Below are 17,002 nucleotides of genomic sequence, written 5' to 3'. Positions count from 1 at the left end.
TTAATGTGGGCTTATTACAGTTTATTATTATGTTTAGAGTGCTATACAATAGACTGTATTGTGACATAGTTTAATTTTCATTGGGAGATACTAATTAATCCTCGTCAACGGAATCGAACACAACCGTCGCAGTGGTGGTGTTGTGTTGTTGATAGATTTCACGTCGACATAACATACGGTGACGGAACTCTATTTTTTTAAATTTCGGCGAAAGAGGACCAGGACCACGGACCTCCCGACCTTATCGCCCTCCTAACGAAAGTATCATCGTCGGCAGAAGCTCGATAACAGTAACAGAAATCTCTCTCTCAGTGTTATCCTGATGACTCAGCTGAGGAGGACGGATGTCTCGTACTTCTGCGTGAGTCGTCCTCATGTGATCGCGACGACGACGACGACTTGGATGACTGAGTCCTCGTTGTTTACTACAGTCTGCCGTCTGCTGTGCCCGTGCCCTAGTCTCCAGCAGGAGTAGTAGTAGTAGTAGTAGTGTTAAGCAGCAGTTAGTAGTGATTGGTTCCCTGTGAGCAGTGCCACCGAGACAATGTGGTTCCACAGACTTGTGATCGTGACTCTGTCTCTGTCAAGCTTGAATCTGATCGTAGGTCGGGCCTGGGCAGATGGCAACGACCCCCCCGCAAACAACTGCAGGGTCGTCCACGGCGACCTGGTGTACGACCTGAGCGACCTCGGCGAGAACGACTACTGGCACGTAACGGAGACCCTCCATACTGAACACACGAAGGAGTACTTCCTGAGCGTCTGCCACCCCCTGAGGAACGCCCCGACGTCGTGCCCTAAAGGAGGCTCCGGGGTGTGTGCGGTCACCATCCAGGACAGCAGCAACGCCACCCGTGTCTTCCGGGACATGGGCAAGGTCCCCCCGGAGGTCAAGGTTGCGGACGCTGGAAGGGTAGAGTATGTCTACGAGAGCGGGGAGAAATGCGACCTGAGGGGCCGGAACGAGACCTACGTGACGGAGCTCCACCTCCTCTGTCCCCAGGGGGCGTCCGGACGAGTCCGGTCCGGTCCTCATGTCCTCGCCCGGCTGCCGCCTGTTCTTCGCCTGGATGACGAAGGCGGCCTGTCCGAAGAAGGTCGAGGTGTCCAACGCCACGACCTGCGTGGTGAAGTTTTCGAACTCCGACTACGACCTCAATCTCCACACGCTCCATTCGGGGTCCTTCTACAACGTCTCGAGCGCGACCGAGAGTTACGAGGTCAACTTCTGCGGCCCTGTCACGAATGGGCACTGTGGGCGAGACGATGCCACAGTTTGCAAACTAGACAAAGCCTCGACTCCCACCATCCTGGGCACCACCAAAGATATGAAGTTGGTCTGGAGTGACGAACATCTGAAGCTCCGCTATACTTATGATTCCAGAGTCGTCGAATTTCAGTTCTTCTGCGAACGAACGGCAACGACGCCCAAGATATATTTCGTTTCGAAGAACAGCTCTGCTATCATCTTCAACGTGAAGACGGCTGTCGTTTGTACGCCAGAGACTCCGGACTGTGTGATTAACGACGATAAGGGGAACGTGTACGATCTCCGATCGCTCTACATGGCCCATGGGAATTGGAAGGTTATCGACAGGAGAAGTGGACAGAGGGTAGGCTATGGACTGTCTTTGGCCAATTCAATTTTTATTTGTATACTAGCAGCTTAGGCTAGCCTTAATAGCTTAGCCTATGTAACCAGAACAGTAAAATTTACAGTCCACTGCTGTCTACTACAGTCTACTGCAGTCTGCTGTGATCTAGGATGGGCTATTGAAAAAAGTATGTTTGACTGTTGGGTAAAAATTACCTTTGAAACCATCCTCTTTCTCATTTCCTCGAAAGAACTTTATTCACGAAGTAAAACGAAATGGTGGAATGACGTGTTATAAGCAAAAGAATCGCCACTCACCCCCCAATATTTTTTACAGCTAGTCACCCTTCAGGTGAATCCAACGAAGCCCAGTAAAAAAAAATGTGGTGAGAGGATTGTCGTAAATTGTCACACCTACAGTAGGTATCGAAATGTGGTAGACTGCAGTATCCTAGCTTGCATAATTGTCAGGAAGAGCACTACACAGAGATATATTTTATTAATGAAGTCTTTATTAATTAAGTCTTTTGACTGGCCGATATAGAAAAGGGTTTATGGGGTGCAGTACAGGCGAGATAACTTGAGAAATTTACTGAAATAACGTGGGAAATTTACCATCTTTTGTTAATGCTTTTACTTTCATCCTCAAAGGGCTGGTACTAAACTAGACGTCCTGCAGAAGTTTTCTGCGTGAAACAAAAGACTGCAAATTTCTTACATGATTTTGGTAAATTTCTCAGATTATCTCATCTGTACTGCATCATATACACCATTTTCTATATTGTTCAGTCAAAAGATTTCATTAATAAACAGTATGTCTGTGTGGAGCTCTTCCTTAGAATTACCTTGTATTGTAGTGGAATATGATCAAATGTCTCTCTCTCTCTCTCTCTCTCAATGTTCATCCATGTATTTTTATTTTACTTGTCCTGAAATGGATTAATTTTTCCCAAATAGCATTGTTGGAAACTTATACTGGACTGGGTAGGTACCCCTAAACTTTAGCCAAAATACATCCCAACCTAACCTAACCTAACCTAACCTAGCTTCGTGGACAGCATCTTACACATCAAAAATAGTTTCTTTTAGTTTTCTGATTTTTTAAACTAAAAAACTATACCGTTAGCTAATTCTTTTTGAATCAGCCTAGATAACACTATACAGTTAGTATAGTGATATGCAAAATTTGTCAAATACTGTAGTGGTTAGCCTATATATTTTCAAGGGATTGTCAAGTTCTGTAATACAAACAGCTAAATTAAGAATCAGTTAGGCAAATCAGACTTGTTTTATTAGCACATTTATTACAAAAGAAACGGAATTGAATTATAGAAGTGTTTTTTGACTGGCACAAGAATTCTTGGACTTGAACTTTCTGTAAAGCATCAGTAATGTTAAGACGTACTAGACCATTTGGAGGGGCATAGGGAGACATTTCTTGGAATGCATTGTGGGTAGACTGAAAAATTGCAAACTTTGACAGGTGGCATCAGCTGGAACATTGACACAGATTGTTTCAGGTGTTTCTAGAAGTGTATGTTGAATGAAGTCGCTGTACTGTGTGTAGATAATTTTATAAAGTGAGGTTTGCTGCTAGGCTACATAATTCGACCTTTGGAGGCCATCATCCTCTGCGTTGGCTTGAGGAGGGAGTGTGTCTCTTTGTCGTATGGTAAAAAGTCCTGCCAAACTTTGATGTTGGTCGACCATTGTGTGCCATATGTCTCGGAGGGGAAAGTTAAATCGTAGAAATAATAATGTGACCATTATAAGACGTGATGGACATTTTGTAGGGTGTACCAAGAATGCTATACTGTATGACTATATTTTGTTAGGTTCTAAGAGACTGTTTTGCAGGGTCCAGATGCCTCAGATTTGTGTCATAATGTTTTTATTCTCTTCGCACTCCTTTTTATCTTCCGTCATTGCGATGAAACAGTACAGTACAGTATAGGGCTTAGTAGTGTTTTATGACAGGCACCAACATTAACTTCATGCACTGTGCTGTGGGCACTACTTAAGGTTCTCTGCAGAGTCCCTTTAGCCCCCAGCTGCAACCTCTTTCAGTCATTTTACAGTACTTCCGTTCATATCTTTTTAATATCTCACTTTCTGTCCTCTCCTAACAATGGTTTCATAGTGCAACTGCAAGATTTTCCTCCTGTTACACCTTTCAATCCTTCGTTGAGGTCCCAAAATTTTGTATCCTGTTCCATTCCATTCTCAAGAATCGAACACATTCAACCATTTGTTTTGCAGATGGATTTAGACATTTTAATACCTTGTTTTTTATATATTAACTTGCTTTCCCCTTTCTTTTATAGGAAACTGAGGGAGACGGACAGCGTTTGGTAGGTTATACAGTATTTAGATGTTGTATGATATGTAGAATCTTAGTTTGCTGTTGTGTACTAGACAAGTTTACAGGGACCTCACCTGTGGTTAAATTAAGTATACCTTAGTTTTACCAGACCACTGACCTGATTAACAGCTCTCCTAGGGATGGCCCGAAGGATTAGACTTATTTTACGTGACTAAGAACCAATTTGGTATGTACTTTAACAAAGGTTTGGATGTAGCCTACAAAGAAAGCAGAACAGTAATGTGCAGGATCTTGTTTAGACTCTGGTATAGATTTACAATTTGTGGCTGAAGTAGGTATTTTATATGTATTTACATACAATACTGTACTGGATGTATATAAGTAGTTTATACAATTATTTTTTCATTACTAGTATATAACCCCATCTCTCTTGTAATATTTTGTATTTATTTGTTGACCTAATCTTTTATTAGTTATTTGTAACATTTTTACATCTATGTAGGTTTTTCTGTATTGTACTTTTTATATACTGTAGTACTTCTGGAATGTGTTTGTACAAGTAATACATAGGCTGGATATGTAGATATGTGTATGTACTGTTCTAACTCCTTTTTGTTCAAACCTGTCAACATTGCTCATCCGTTTCGATACATGTATGTTTTGGGAAACTTCTGTAGTACTGGGATCAGAGTACTGTAGTAACGGATTATAAAAAGTAAACTGCCCATAAAGGTGTGGTTAGCCGAGGGCTGCAATAGTCAAAAGAATTCTGTAGCTCATTTAGTTCTGCTACCATGGAGACACCCCTGCACAGAGGTTATTTACAACTCTCTGTTGAAACTAAACTTGTGTCATGAATAGAGGCTGTCCGAGAGTGCTGAATTCATTTAATTTTCTGGGCGACAGAATTTGGATTGCCGGTAAAATTGGAATGACTTTGTGGGAACTGTGTTGGTAAAAAGGAAATTTAATTTTAGCATGCTGTAGCAAGGCTGGGCCTTACTGCGAAATCTGTAGCAAGTTGTTATATATAATAATAATAATAATAATAATAAAAAAGATAAATTTTAGCAAAATGAATGCCCATAACTTATTTCTGTAGTATTTTGATATTTTGCACTCCACTGGTACTGTCCTCTGAAACTTTGAAATGGTGATAAAATCTTCGCACAGTAACCTCTTACTGGGCTATTGCAGTCAGTGCATCTCATGTGGTGCACTGTAGGCATTGCTTGAGGTACTTTGCAGTGCCCCTTTGACTCCTAGCTGTTTCGAGGGGCAGATAACGTCACATTTGTGTTGTGTATGTTAGTAAGACTTTTTTGCCATCCCTTATATCTTCCTCCATTGCGATGAAAAACAGTATGGGGCTTGGCGGTGGTGCTTTGTGATGGGCGCCAACATTAACCACATATCGTTCTCACTCATGTGGTGCACCGTAGGCATTACTTAAAGTTCTTGGCAGCTTCCGTTCAGCAGCTGATGGCGACCACTTTCATTAGTTTTGCTCTCCACCTTTAAAACCTTTTTACTCCGCGTTTCCCTTTCAGCGCTGAATGGCAGCTTAGGTGCTAGCGCTTGGTCTTAGGCCTAAATTTTAGATTCCATTTCACTCCTTAGTGCAGCTGCAGAGTAAGTAATGTACTAAATTGATCACGAAAAAAAAATAAAACGAAATTTGCACGGGCGTGAAATACCATCAAGATGTAAACGACATGACCTCTTTAATGTGACCAGCATAGCGCCCAAAATCCTGAGTGTTTTGCAAATGTAAATGCTGCCTCCTACAGGGCGCAGCATGCATCATTAATGGATTGTTCTTCGCCACAAATTATTTTAATCCGGTTTTAGTTTTATAAACGACTTCGTTGCTTTACGGAAGTCCTACTTCCTTGTCAGCTGAGCAACAGAATGAGTAGATTGTTGTAGATTAGATTGGCTTTATGCCAGAGCAGGTGCTTGCTTTTAAAGCCAGTCTGGGGAGATAGTAATGGATTGGGAAAGAGGTTTGGAATAACTGTCTACCTTAAGTCCCTTACGAACATCAGGCAATTTCAGTCTTGCCTCACCAAAACACGAGGGCTGCCATTTTTATTACAGTGGTCAAATGCCATTCAGCGCATTGCAAAAATTGGGACTATTTTTTTTTTAACGTTCCAAAACTGGTAAGATAGGCATTTATAAAACAGTGGTTTGTGGTTATGAAAAGAAATTGAAAAATTAGTTTTTTATTTAAAAGAAGAAATATTGTGAAATTATTACTATTGTTATCATTATTCAGACGAATCCTATTCGTAGGAACAAGCCCACCACAGGGGTCATTAAGAAGAAAAAAAGATGATAAAAAGACTTACTTTCAAGCTTAAAAAAAAATATCGTGAAAGGTTTTGTGGAAGATCATTATATATTCATTTCTTTTACAGATTCTTTACCATATCAACATGTGTGGCGCAGTCAATTACGAGACCTACTATCATTGTCCGCCGGGGCCAATTGGCGCCTGTCAGACAAGTATTGGTGCATCGTCTGCTTACAACATGGGTTTCCTAACCTCACATCCCACTGTTAATGCTGATGGTTCGATCACCGTTTTGTATACTGGTAAGTGTTCTGTCTCCATTAATGAACAAAGAATTTATCCTCAGTAGTACTGCGTGGTAGATAGTATCCCCCGCCTGTCATACAGGAGGCCGGGGTTCGATTCCCCACCAGGGAGGGGATTACTTTTCCCAATATGCAGTAAGTGTTCCTCGCTGTCGAACTTCCCAGTTCCAGAGGTTCTTTATTCCTGACACCACTGGACTGTGGAACAATCTCCTTGAGGATGTTTATGCAATTTTCCTTTTATTTTAGTAATTTACATATTTATCTATTTAGTTATTTATTTCTTTTTTAATAACTGTTCTTTTCTTCCAGTACTTCATATTATCTTTGTTACTTCTTTCAAATGAAAAACATATTCTTTGGAAGCTTGAATTTCGAGTCAGTGGCCCCTGTGGGCTTGTTTCATATGAATGGGGTTCATCCTCTGAATAATAATACTGCAATAATAATTTCACAGTGTCACAGGATGTTGCTGATCTTTTGAAGTCGTTGATTAACAGTTGGTAAAGTCCCCTTTTCTGGTTACATACAGTTCAGTACAAGTAAAAAAAAATTGAGAAATTTGCAAAGCTTTGTCTCAGAGTTCAGGTCGGTAGATTGTCAAAACTTCATATTCTCAGAGGTTTACTATCGTTTTTGAACTATAATTGCATAAACATGATAATGAGGGACTCTCTCGTTGGCAAGAAAAAATCCTCGAAATTATGTACTGGTTATATTGGTAAGCTTGAAATCTGCTTTAGTTTAGTACTGCCGTGTTGTGCTCACTAGAATTCAGAAGACTGGGTACAAGATTTGAGTTTTTTCTCGTTGCTTTTCGTATATACTTTGTGCTTGTGTCGTGATATCAGCTTGACCATCTAAATTTGCCATAACTATTTTTGCAGGAGGTGATGCTTGCAAGAACGGCCAGCACACAAGATCAACCCGTATAAATCTGTTCTGTGACCAGAGAGAGCTCGAGCCGGTTTTGATGGAGGTCACGGACACCTGTGAATACATCTTCAACTGGTTAACTCCTGCTGCTTGCCCGAGACACCTAAAGACTGGGAATAACTGCGAAGTGACCGATCCCCTGTATGGTCATCTGTTCGACTTTAATTCGTTACGGAATAAGAAGGGGGATTATAACGTGTCGGATGGTCATCATTCCTATCTGATAAATATCTGCGGGCCTCTTGTATCAAAATGCAACGGAGAGGACACTTCTGGCGTCTGCCAAGTCAAAGGGAAAGTTCAGTTTAGCGGAGGTCAAGCTTCATCAAACATAACGTTCAACGATGGGACTCTCGTTATGAGACTAACAAACGGTTCGCAAGGCTGCGAAGATGGCAACAGCAGGTCCACGCTCATACTCTTCATGTGTGACCACGAAGAGAGCGGATACGACGGGCCGGTATTCATACAGGAAGACGATTCTTGCACGTACCAGTTCATCTGGAGGACGCGTGTTGCTTGCCCCCCCTTCCAGGTAGTTGATTGCACATACATAACGGAAAATGGGACAGTTTATGATCTGAGTGAGTTGTCATCCTCTCTCATGAACGAAGAATACTATTCTCCCAACCATTCTAAAAAGTACGTGTTGAATGTCTGTAGGTCTGTCGTCCACAGCAAGGAGAGTAGGTGCCCATATAAGTCGGCGGCTTGCATAGTTGACGCTGAGAAAGAGAACCAGGCTGTTAGTATTGGAGAAGTTTCCAGTGGGCCCTTTATTGAAAACGGAGCCCTCGTCTTGAAGTATCCCAGGGGAGATCGTTGCGCAAGTAATCCCTCCGTTCAGACTGAGAGCGTCATCGTGTTCAAATGCGACATGAAGGCACTGTATCCTTACCCACAGCTTGTTGCAGAGGAAAACTGCAAATACGTATTTGAATGGGCCACTCCGGTTGCATGCCCTGTGAAAGTAACACCAGGTATCCTTAGTGGAGAAGACTGTAAAGTAACCAATCCCCTAACAGGCTATGTTTTTGACCTGAATTCCCTCAAGAAGGATGGCGGTTACGAGGTTCAAGGAGATGCCGAACTTCAGCTCGTACTGAATGTTTGCGATAACGTCAAGTCAGGGAAGTGTCCTGGCGATAACACAGGAGCTTGCTTGATCCACAGTGATGGTAAGCTTGCAATTGCTGGCGAGGCAAATGCTGACCTCCACTTTCTTCCCGGGTTTTTGTTCCTTCACTACGATGGAGGCGAGAAATGTCGAAATGGCCTCGAGAGATCGACACTGATCAACTTCGTCTGTGGAGCAGAAGGTTCGGCGGAAGGACCCGTACTCGTCCACGATGACCTAGATAACTGCACGTACCACATCAACTGGCACACGGAGCTCGTGTGCGAACGAAGGATAAACTGCTTCGTTGACACGTGGGACCGTCGAATCGACCTTTCGCCCCTCATCAAGACATCTGGCAACTACGAAACTCTAAACCCCTACAATCGCAAGCAGAAGTTTTATCTGAATGTGTGCCGACCTCTTAATCAGATCACTGGCCTTCTGTGCCATCCAGGGTCTGCCGCCTGCCTTGCCGATTCCTCCTCCAGCAACCCTCCCTTGAACCTGGGTCATCCCATGGTGACGCCAGTCAGTAGGAACGATGATGGGGTTGACCTCATGTATTCGGCTGGGTCAGTGTGTCCAACTAACCCTGGATTCCCAATTACAACGAAGATATCCTTTGTGTGCGATGAAAAAGTTGGCTTGGTGAGTAGTAACTGGTGTTGGTAGTAGTCTTTGGAACAAAGTGGTACTGCAGTATATATAACGAGACATTTTTCTGCTTTGTTGCGAATGATTGTTTTGAAAAATGCCTCTGTATATCATACAGTGAAATACCACTTTGAGTGACTAAGAATTTTATTATTAGTAGCAGACTTATTTTCTTATTAGGTACTTGTCGTTTGTTGTGCTGCTATATCAGATGATGCATTTTCAAGTAAATCTCTGAAATTGACTGTTAACATAGAGTTTTTGTTACTTAGACTTTGCAACTTATCAGATAGCAAGACCTCTAAAGCGTCTAGTCAGTGCGCGTCATGCGTTGCACTGTAGGAATGTCTTAGGGTCCTTTGCAGTGTCCCTTCGGCCCCTAGCTGCAACCCCTTTCATTTCTTTTACTGTACCTCCGTTCACATTCTTTCTTCCGTCTTACTTTCCACCCTCTCCTAACAATTGATTCATGGTGCAACTGGGAAGTTTTTCTCCTGTTACATCTTTCAAACCTTTTTAGTCTTAATTTCCATTTCAGCTCAGACAGCACTTGGCCTTGGTCCTTAATCCTATATTCTGTTCTGTTCTCTTACTAAAGCATCTATTAAGTTAAGGGTTCTGTTATGTTTATATACTGTAGTTGTTGTAGAAAAAACTGGTCAAAGTGTATTTGAAAATTTCATAAATATAGATGCTTTGCCAATGTACATATTACAAATATTATCATCTCTTTTCAGGGTTCACCAGAGTTCAAAGAAATAACACATGACTGTCAGTATATCTTTGAATGGAGGACATCAGTAGTATGCAATAAGACAGAGGAGATTCCAGATTTGGGTCCAGTTTGCCAAATCATGTTTAAGGCAGCCAAGACCAACATCGACCTTAAACCTTTGCAAAAGGCCGGAGGCTACGAAGTTCAACATGGAAGTAAAGCTTTCAAGGTCAATGTTTGTGGTCCGGCTTGCGGTGACTCTGGGGTCTGCACTGCCGACGGCGAGAATTACGGCTCTTACAAGAAGTCTACCTTGAAATGGGATTACGACAGGCTCAAGCTTGTCTACTTCGGTGGAGACTCTTGCCCTTTGGCTCTGAGTGGTCAGAAGAGTACTGTCATTTACTTCAATTGCGATATGTCGGCAGGTTTTGGAGTTCCCGTTGCTGATATTGCCATGGGTGAGGTCAAGTGTGAGGCAGTGTTTAACTGGGGAACAAATGTAACTTGCATCGAAGGCATTTACGGCACAGACGCGCCAAGTAAGGCCGTCCCCACTCCCGTGGTTGTGCCTTCCGCGCCAACGGCACCAAATCAGACAGGCGGGGATAAAGGAGGCAGCGATCCCTCGGCCGACACGCAGAAGAGCGAAGGCGAGCCTTCGCACACGGACGTGACAGGAGTCATCGCTACCATTCTGGTTGTCTCAGGGATCATATTTGTGATAGTTCTGGTCCTCTTCAAGTCCGAGAGAGGTCAACGCTTCATGTCGTCCACCCGACGGCTCTTCGGAATGAAAGGGTATACAGACATAACCCAGAGACCCGCAGAAAGTTCCTCTCTCATAGGATCCACCTCTAGAGTATTTAGAGTTGACGATAGCGATGACGATCTGCTCAGAGTTTAGCTAGAAGTAGTGTGACCTGGTACCAACATCTTCATTTTCCCCACATTAAAACCCAGCTTGCTTAAAAGTAGTTCACTCAAAAAATTTGTTAGTTTGAGACTACGGGTGGCTTTATGCGAGCTCACGAGGACAGATATATCATGCTAGTAGTTTTCATAAACAGTGTTCTTTGGAAAGGAGGTTTCTCTTATATATATATATATATATATATACACTCTTTGAAAATCTAATTCTTGTATGGCTAGAGGATTCTTGGGTCCATGTCAGGTTTGCTTAGTAAAGCTGAATTTTTCACGATTTTTCAAGATGATTATTACAAGATGTGATAAGTGCTTTAGCCTTATACTTTTTAAGGTTATCGTACACTTCCGTGAATGTAAAAGTTACCATAAACCACCAAATCAAGTATCAACTTTTCGTAAGTTCAGTTATGGAAAACATGAATAGAGGGTTAATTACATAGATGTACATTATAACAAGTGAATGTTTGTTTTGCTTGCTGCCATCCTAAAACCTTCGTGTAATTAAACTAATATTACCCTAAGCACACTGGGCATTTTGGGCTTGTAACCTCACCCTGCAGAATGAGCTATTTTTGCATTTTGTACTAACAAGAGGTTCCTGAATGTATAAGATGAATCAGGTTACTACTATAATTGTTTTTGAAGTTTTAAGATTTTCATTCATAAATTTAAGTTCTATTTTTGTTGAGAAGAATAGTAAACAGATTTATGATAGAATTTTGGTGTTGTAGAAATCTGGGGGAAAAAAAAGTTGTCATTATACTTCCAGATGAATTCATCATTTCATTTCAGCTAGTCATGTATCCTTACGTATATTTTCTTTCTTGTTTTATTGAGCAAATGAGTGGCTTAAAAAAGCTTTTTTTGTTAGCAATCCTTGATATACCGAATGTCGTTTTTTTGCTTTAGTTATACCTGTACTGTATACCGTATTGAATTTCAGTTACTGCATTTGTCTTTCATTCATGTATGGCCTCATCTGCAGTAAGCAGGTATCCTAGGTGGTTTAGCTTCTCAGTAAATGGCATCGTAACTAACAATGGAACTATTTTGGTTAATAATACCACACCACGTTTGAATTCACCTCCAGTGGCTGTGAAGCTGACTAGCACTTGCGTGCAGCCTGCTTATCTGTGGAAATTACAATTGTCAATTATTTCTGACTTGTGTGGTTACTAACATGAGAAGGTGGGATGCACCTGCCGAGAACTGTGAAGACTCAAGGCCAGTCTTTGCTCTGATATTTGATATTTATTTGGAAGTGCAGAGTTGTATTCTCGTAGATGTTAAAAGTACTTCTTGCAATAATTTTGAATAAAATTGTTTAAGTATTTCTTGAAACACTTTTGAATGAAATTTGTACTGCATTAGTTTTGGGCAAGTTTTTCAGAACGAGACAGAGTGTAATATGTCATATTAGAAGGGGCCCTTAATTTCTTATTACGTTATTTTGTGCTTTTAGCAACGATTAAATTAGTTAATTCCCATAAAAATCTGCTAATGTGCTCAAGTGTCAGTTGGAGAAATTTCAAAAGGTACTGTAAGCATGGCTGCACCTTGCACTTCAGTCTCGTTAATAAGTTTTGCTCGGTTTCACAGTTCCTAATGTTGTGCTTTGGTCCACTTTCTCTTCACTTTCACCACAAAAACTGTATTTCTTGACGCTCGTAGAAGGAAGCTTTTTGATGACCCTTCAATTTTTGAGCATTCTACATCATATCTAATTGCTGTGTTGGCGTCTGGAAGTGGCATGTTAGTTTGGGCCTTGAGAATGAGCTGGTTGCTGTAAAGTTACCATTTATGCTTTTCAGGACAACTTGTATTCATAACTAAACCTCTGGTACACCATCACTGCATATTTTGGCTCAGATTAAAAACATTGTACTATGTTTGCAATTGGTTATTGGTGCTAATGAGTATTGGCAAGTAGTTAATGGTACCACAGAGAATGAATGGAAGTGCATGGTAGGAGGCGATTGTTCCTTCGTAATTGTAGTGAGTTTTGTCAGCTATCAGCTAACCTTTGTACAGTACTGTACTACTGCATATACGCAAACGTTTGTGTTTGGGTTAACTAATGCTATCACAATTCACCTTTGGTACATTTTAACAAGTGTTTTCGTACACAAACTTGACCAACACCAATTATAGGTATTATTGTAGGGTGTCATGTAATATTTCAGTCATGTTTTTGATGTATAAATTACTGCATAAGTATGGTGGGCTAAATTAAATGGACCATAATTACCATATAGGATTTTTACATGTCATTAGCATTCTGTAGTTCAGTCAATTCTCTGTTTTCATTAGCCAGTCACAGACCAGGTAGAATCACTTCAAAAATGGGCACTGATTTGCACAAAAAATGACACTTTTCTGCCTGTAATATAAATTAAGTATAAATTCTTAAATGCAAACTCCTTGCCTAACAACATTGATCTTCCCGGCATCCAAAACCAATCAAGTTGGTGGATTTACAAGACATTGCATAGTCTGAGAGTTCTCATTGATTTCATTAAGTCGAATTATTTTGTCATGCTCAGTTGAGTCAGGTAAAGAAACCACTGTAAGTTTAATCTGATGAGTTTTCACTTCGCTCTTCTTCACTGTACTGTACTTGTGCAGTACAGTATACATTATTTAAAAGTGATGTAGGAAATACACAAATTACGACAGGCAACGCCTCATAACAGTAGGCCAGTTTAGGAAGGTATATTACCAGTTATGATGATGTGGCTATGAAATTTATAGTAGGAATTACAGATATCAGTTTTAACCCAATGGGGAGGCCAGTTTAAGATGTACTGTATAGTAGGAATTACAGATATCAGTTTTAACCCAATGGGGAGGCCAGTTTAAGATGTACTGTTTAGTAATATCTTTCATTATAGGGATATGGCTCTGAAATCTATAACAGGAATTACAGACACCATACATATCGATTTTAAGCCAACAATATAGTCAAAATGCTGTTCTAGATTGGTCACTCGCATTGCAAAAGCAGTACAGTTTTGATAAACTTTACGTTTCCAATATTTCTTTCTGCTCTTGGGAAAAGGTAGACCTATCAGTCTTATAGGGAATTTATGTTATCACTACTCTATGTCAGGACTACGCTGTAGTTTCACTTCATTCCTGAATGGCTGCGACTGGATTCTGCAGTATCGTAGACATTTCGGGGTAGCCTAAACCTTTTGACATTGTATCTGCTTATTTTGTCAGGTCAGTAGTAGATCCTCAATTGCTTTCGTTTATGAAGGGCTATGAAGGGGGTTATTGTTGGATTTGGGGTTACTTTATTTCTTGTTTGGATTTGGAGAGTTACTTTATTTCTTGTACATTAGTTCTAATGGAGAATCATGCATGCTTTCATTTTGTGTATCAATGTCCAAGTTATAATTCTTTTATATCTAAGTAGAAACTAAGCTTGATGACCTTGCACTGAATGTTGTATTTTTCGTAAGTTTTGAGGAATTTTAATAAATTTAGCAAAATAAGAAAAAAAAAAAGATTCCAAAATATATTCTTCAATAAGTTTTTCAGTTGCATAAATTCAATCTTTTTTTTTATTATTGCATATTTGTATCAGCACAATGCTCTTTGAGATGGTGTGACAGTTGATTTTGCTTAATAATCTTTTGATCATCAGTCAGTCAGATTTCATTTATTTTTTAGACGCTTTGCTTCTGTGAATCTGTTTACACCTTTTTATGTTTCAATTTTGTTGCTTTTAGCTGTTCAGAAGGTTTCAGCAGTTTTTCACAATTACCTGTCACTGTGATATAAATAATTTTTGTTTCTTTTTGCCTTTTCCGTTCTAGTACCACCACTCTACTCTTGGATGACGTGTCCTAACTCCCAGCACGACCTCCCTTGACCGAAGGCAATCAATCCTTCAGCGGGTAACGTTCGGTTTGGGTACCTGTGTCGTTTGGTTGGTTCTAATCTCGTTGACGTCAACCCTCACACTGTTGTATCCGTGCATGTGTTGTGAATCACCTTTCCATTCTCATTTTCACATCTGTTATTGTTGGAGTGGGTCTTACTTCCTGTTAGGCATTGTGGGTACTGTGAGTTAATTCCTTCACGTAGTATGCTTTCATTAATTAGATTTTAAGTCGAGAAGTCTTCACTTAAACCTTACGTTATCTGTTAACAGAGAAATATAAATTTTCTTCTTCGTGACCACCTTCAACTCCGATGAAGCCTGGAAGTAGTGGTCTAAAGTAATAAATTTTCTGAGAAAGATTGTGGGTAAGTAGTTTTTTTAGCTATCAAAAATTCTATCGGATGTCATCGTATGCGATATTTGTAGTGATTGATCTTATATTCGTTCTTTCTGTGAGTCACTGATGAAATAATAAAATTTTCAAAATGTCCAAGCAGTATTGGAAAAGCAGTATGAAAATTATAAAGCTGAGAGATGAATTTCTATTGCCTTTATAAGGCAACTAGCTTACCCACACTGTCAAAAATAACGGCAATATAAGTGAGGGTCGAGACAGCAAGTTCCGACCCTAGGGATGCTACGAATGTCTCGAAGGTTGGGCCAAGGTAACTTCATTTTGCAAACCAATATAGGGGCCATTGGTGAGGGAAGTAATCTCAGGTGTGGTTGACACCAAGTCTTTAATTATCCATGGCCTATGGTTATTTCATGGTGTACTTCTTTCTTTATATTTTGACCGACTTTTAGAGGGGAATAAAAAAATCCTTCCAGAATACGTGCTTTTGTTAGAGTTGTCTATGATTTGTTTATGATCTGCAAAGTATTGTCCCTTCTTAACTTAGAATATAGGAAGGGATACATTTTGCAGGCAAGATCAAAGAGCAACAACTACTGTTAGTTAACGATATGCTTTTTTAACGTCAATTTGTTCGAGACCAGATATGCTGAAACGTTGTAGAAATCTGTACCTAATATGCCTGACAGGAACTACCACTCATTCCACATATAATTTATTGTTTTAATTTTATCACCACACCCCTTTTCATCGTGTAAGTGGTACACTGTCGAAAGATGCGCTTTAAGGAAAAACAAGAAAGGGAATACAATCTTGTGGCTGCAGTTGTACATATTGTTAGTCCTAGTCTGTCTTTCAGAGAAAACCTTTTGAATTAAGGAAGAGTTTCGGTATGTTTAAGAGCAAAGACTTGTGTATCTTGCATAGTTTTGGAACAACTGCACACTGATGAACTACTGCAGGTGTTCTCAAGTGATATAGATTAACCAGTGTTTTATAATTTTAAGTGAAAGTGATTTTATTTCTCTCAGATTAATGAATGCCATATGTGAAAATTGCTTCGTTCTTGTAACGTTATGGTTACTGCCATCTGTTAAATTCTGGCCACATACTATCCATGACTTCTGACAATATCTTAAAATGTGCAATATTAATGTGACATATTTTAAATGCGTAGTTTTGCTTACTGTGAGAACTTAATTAACAAATAAAACCTTCAGAAACTGCACTAACTGGTGTGGGCTTTGTAGCGTAATAGAGTTATACGAGTTCATGCATTTGGTAATGGCTTGGTCAAGCACAGACATTAGTCTTATCATTATTGACATTTTGGTTCTTTTAGAAAACTGGCTGTCATAGCAAAAGTTTTGGAACTGATTTCTTAAAAGCTTCAGAAGATGAAATACAGTCTTTGCAATTATTATTATCAATTATTCTTAAGTTTTATTGTACTATATTTTTTTAAATGGTGTACAGGACAGTGTGAATGTTGTCATGGAGATTCTCTGTATTTAAACTAGGATATGACGTATTATTTATATGGCAGCTCGAGGATGTCTGCTTCGTGGTGGAAATCAGCGTGATTGTGGCACAGTGCTCTTAATGGAAATATCAGTTTTAGACCAATGATTTTTTCTTGTGCTGTGGTATACTGAAATCAAAGTTTTTAAGAGTACCTTGTTTTTCTGCCATACTTACATTGTGTCCTTTTGCATTTCATCCAGAGCGTGTGTCTGTGGTATAGTTAGAGCCATCTTAACTGCATTGTAGGGCCCTTGGCAAAGCAGTGCAGTGGGCCACGTCCACTTGTCCAGGGGAATAAAAATGTACACGATCAATAAATTAAACCCACAGGTTTCTTGGTAGTAACTACCGACGTTTT

The 17,002-nt window shown here is 40.2% G+C and overlaps 1 protein-coding gene across 1 annotated transcript; it reads left to right on the top strand.

Moving 5' to 3' along the window:
- The first annotated feature begins 404 nt into the window (after positions 1–404).
- On the top strand, positions 405–14,385 carry Lerp (lysosomal enzyme receptor protein). Its single transcript, XM_067081623.1, is given in 5 exon segments — positions 405–1,011; positions 1,013–1,613; positions 6,341–6,518; positions 7,409–9,225; positions 9,969–14,385. Coding segments are annotated over 5 exon segments (3,948 nt in total). The 5' UTR covers positions 405–544; the 3' UTR covers positions 10,854–14,385.
- The last annotated feature ends 2,617 nt before the right edge of the window (positions 14,386–17,002 follow it).

Source organism: Macrobrachium rosenbergii, chromosome 37 (assembly GCF_040412425.1).
Source record: "Macrobrachium rosenbergii isolate ZJJX-2024 chromosome 37, ASM4041242v1, whole genome shotgun sequence".
Taxonomy (NCBI): Eukaryota; Metazoa; Arthropoda; class Malacostraca; order Decapoda; family Palaemonidae; genus Macrobrachium; species Macrobrachium rosenbergii.
Note: the sequence above shows the minus strand (reverse complement) of the source record. Positions and strands in the feature narration are given on the sequence as shown.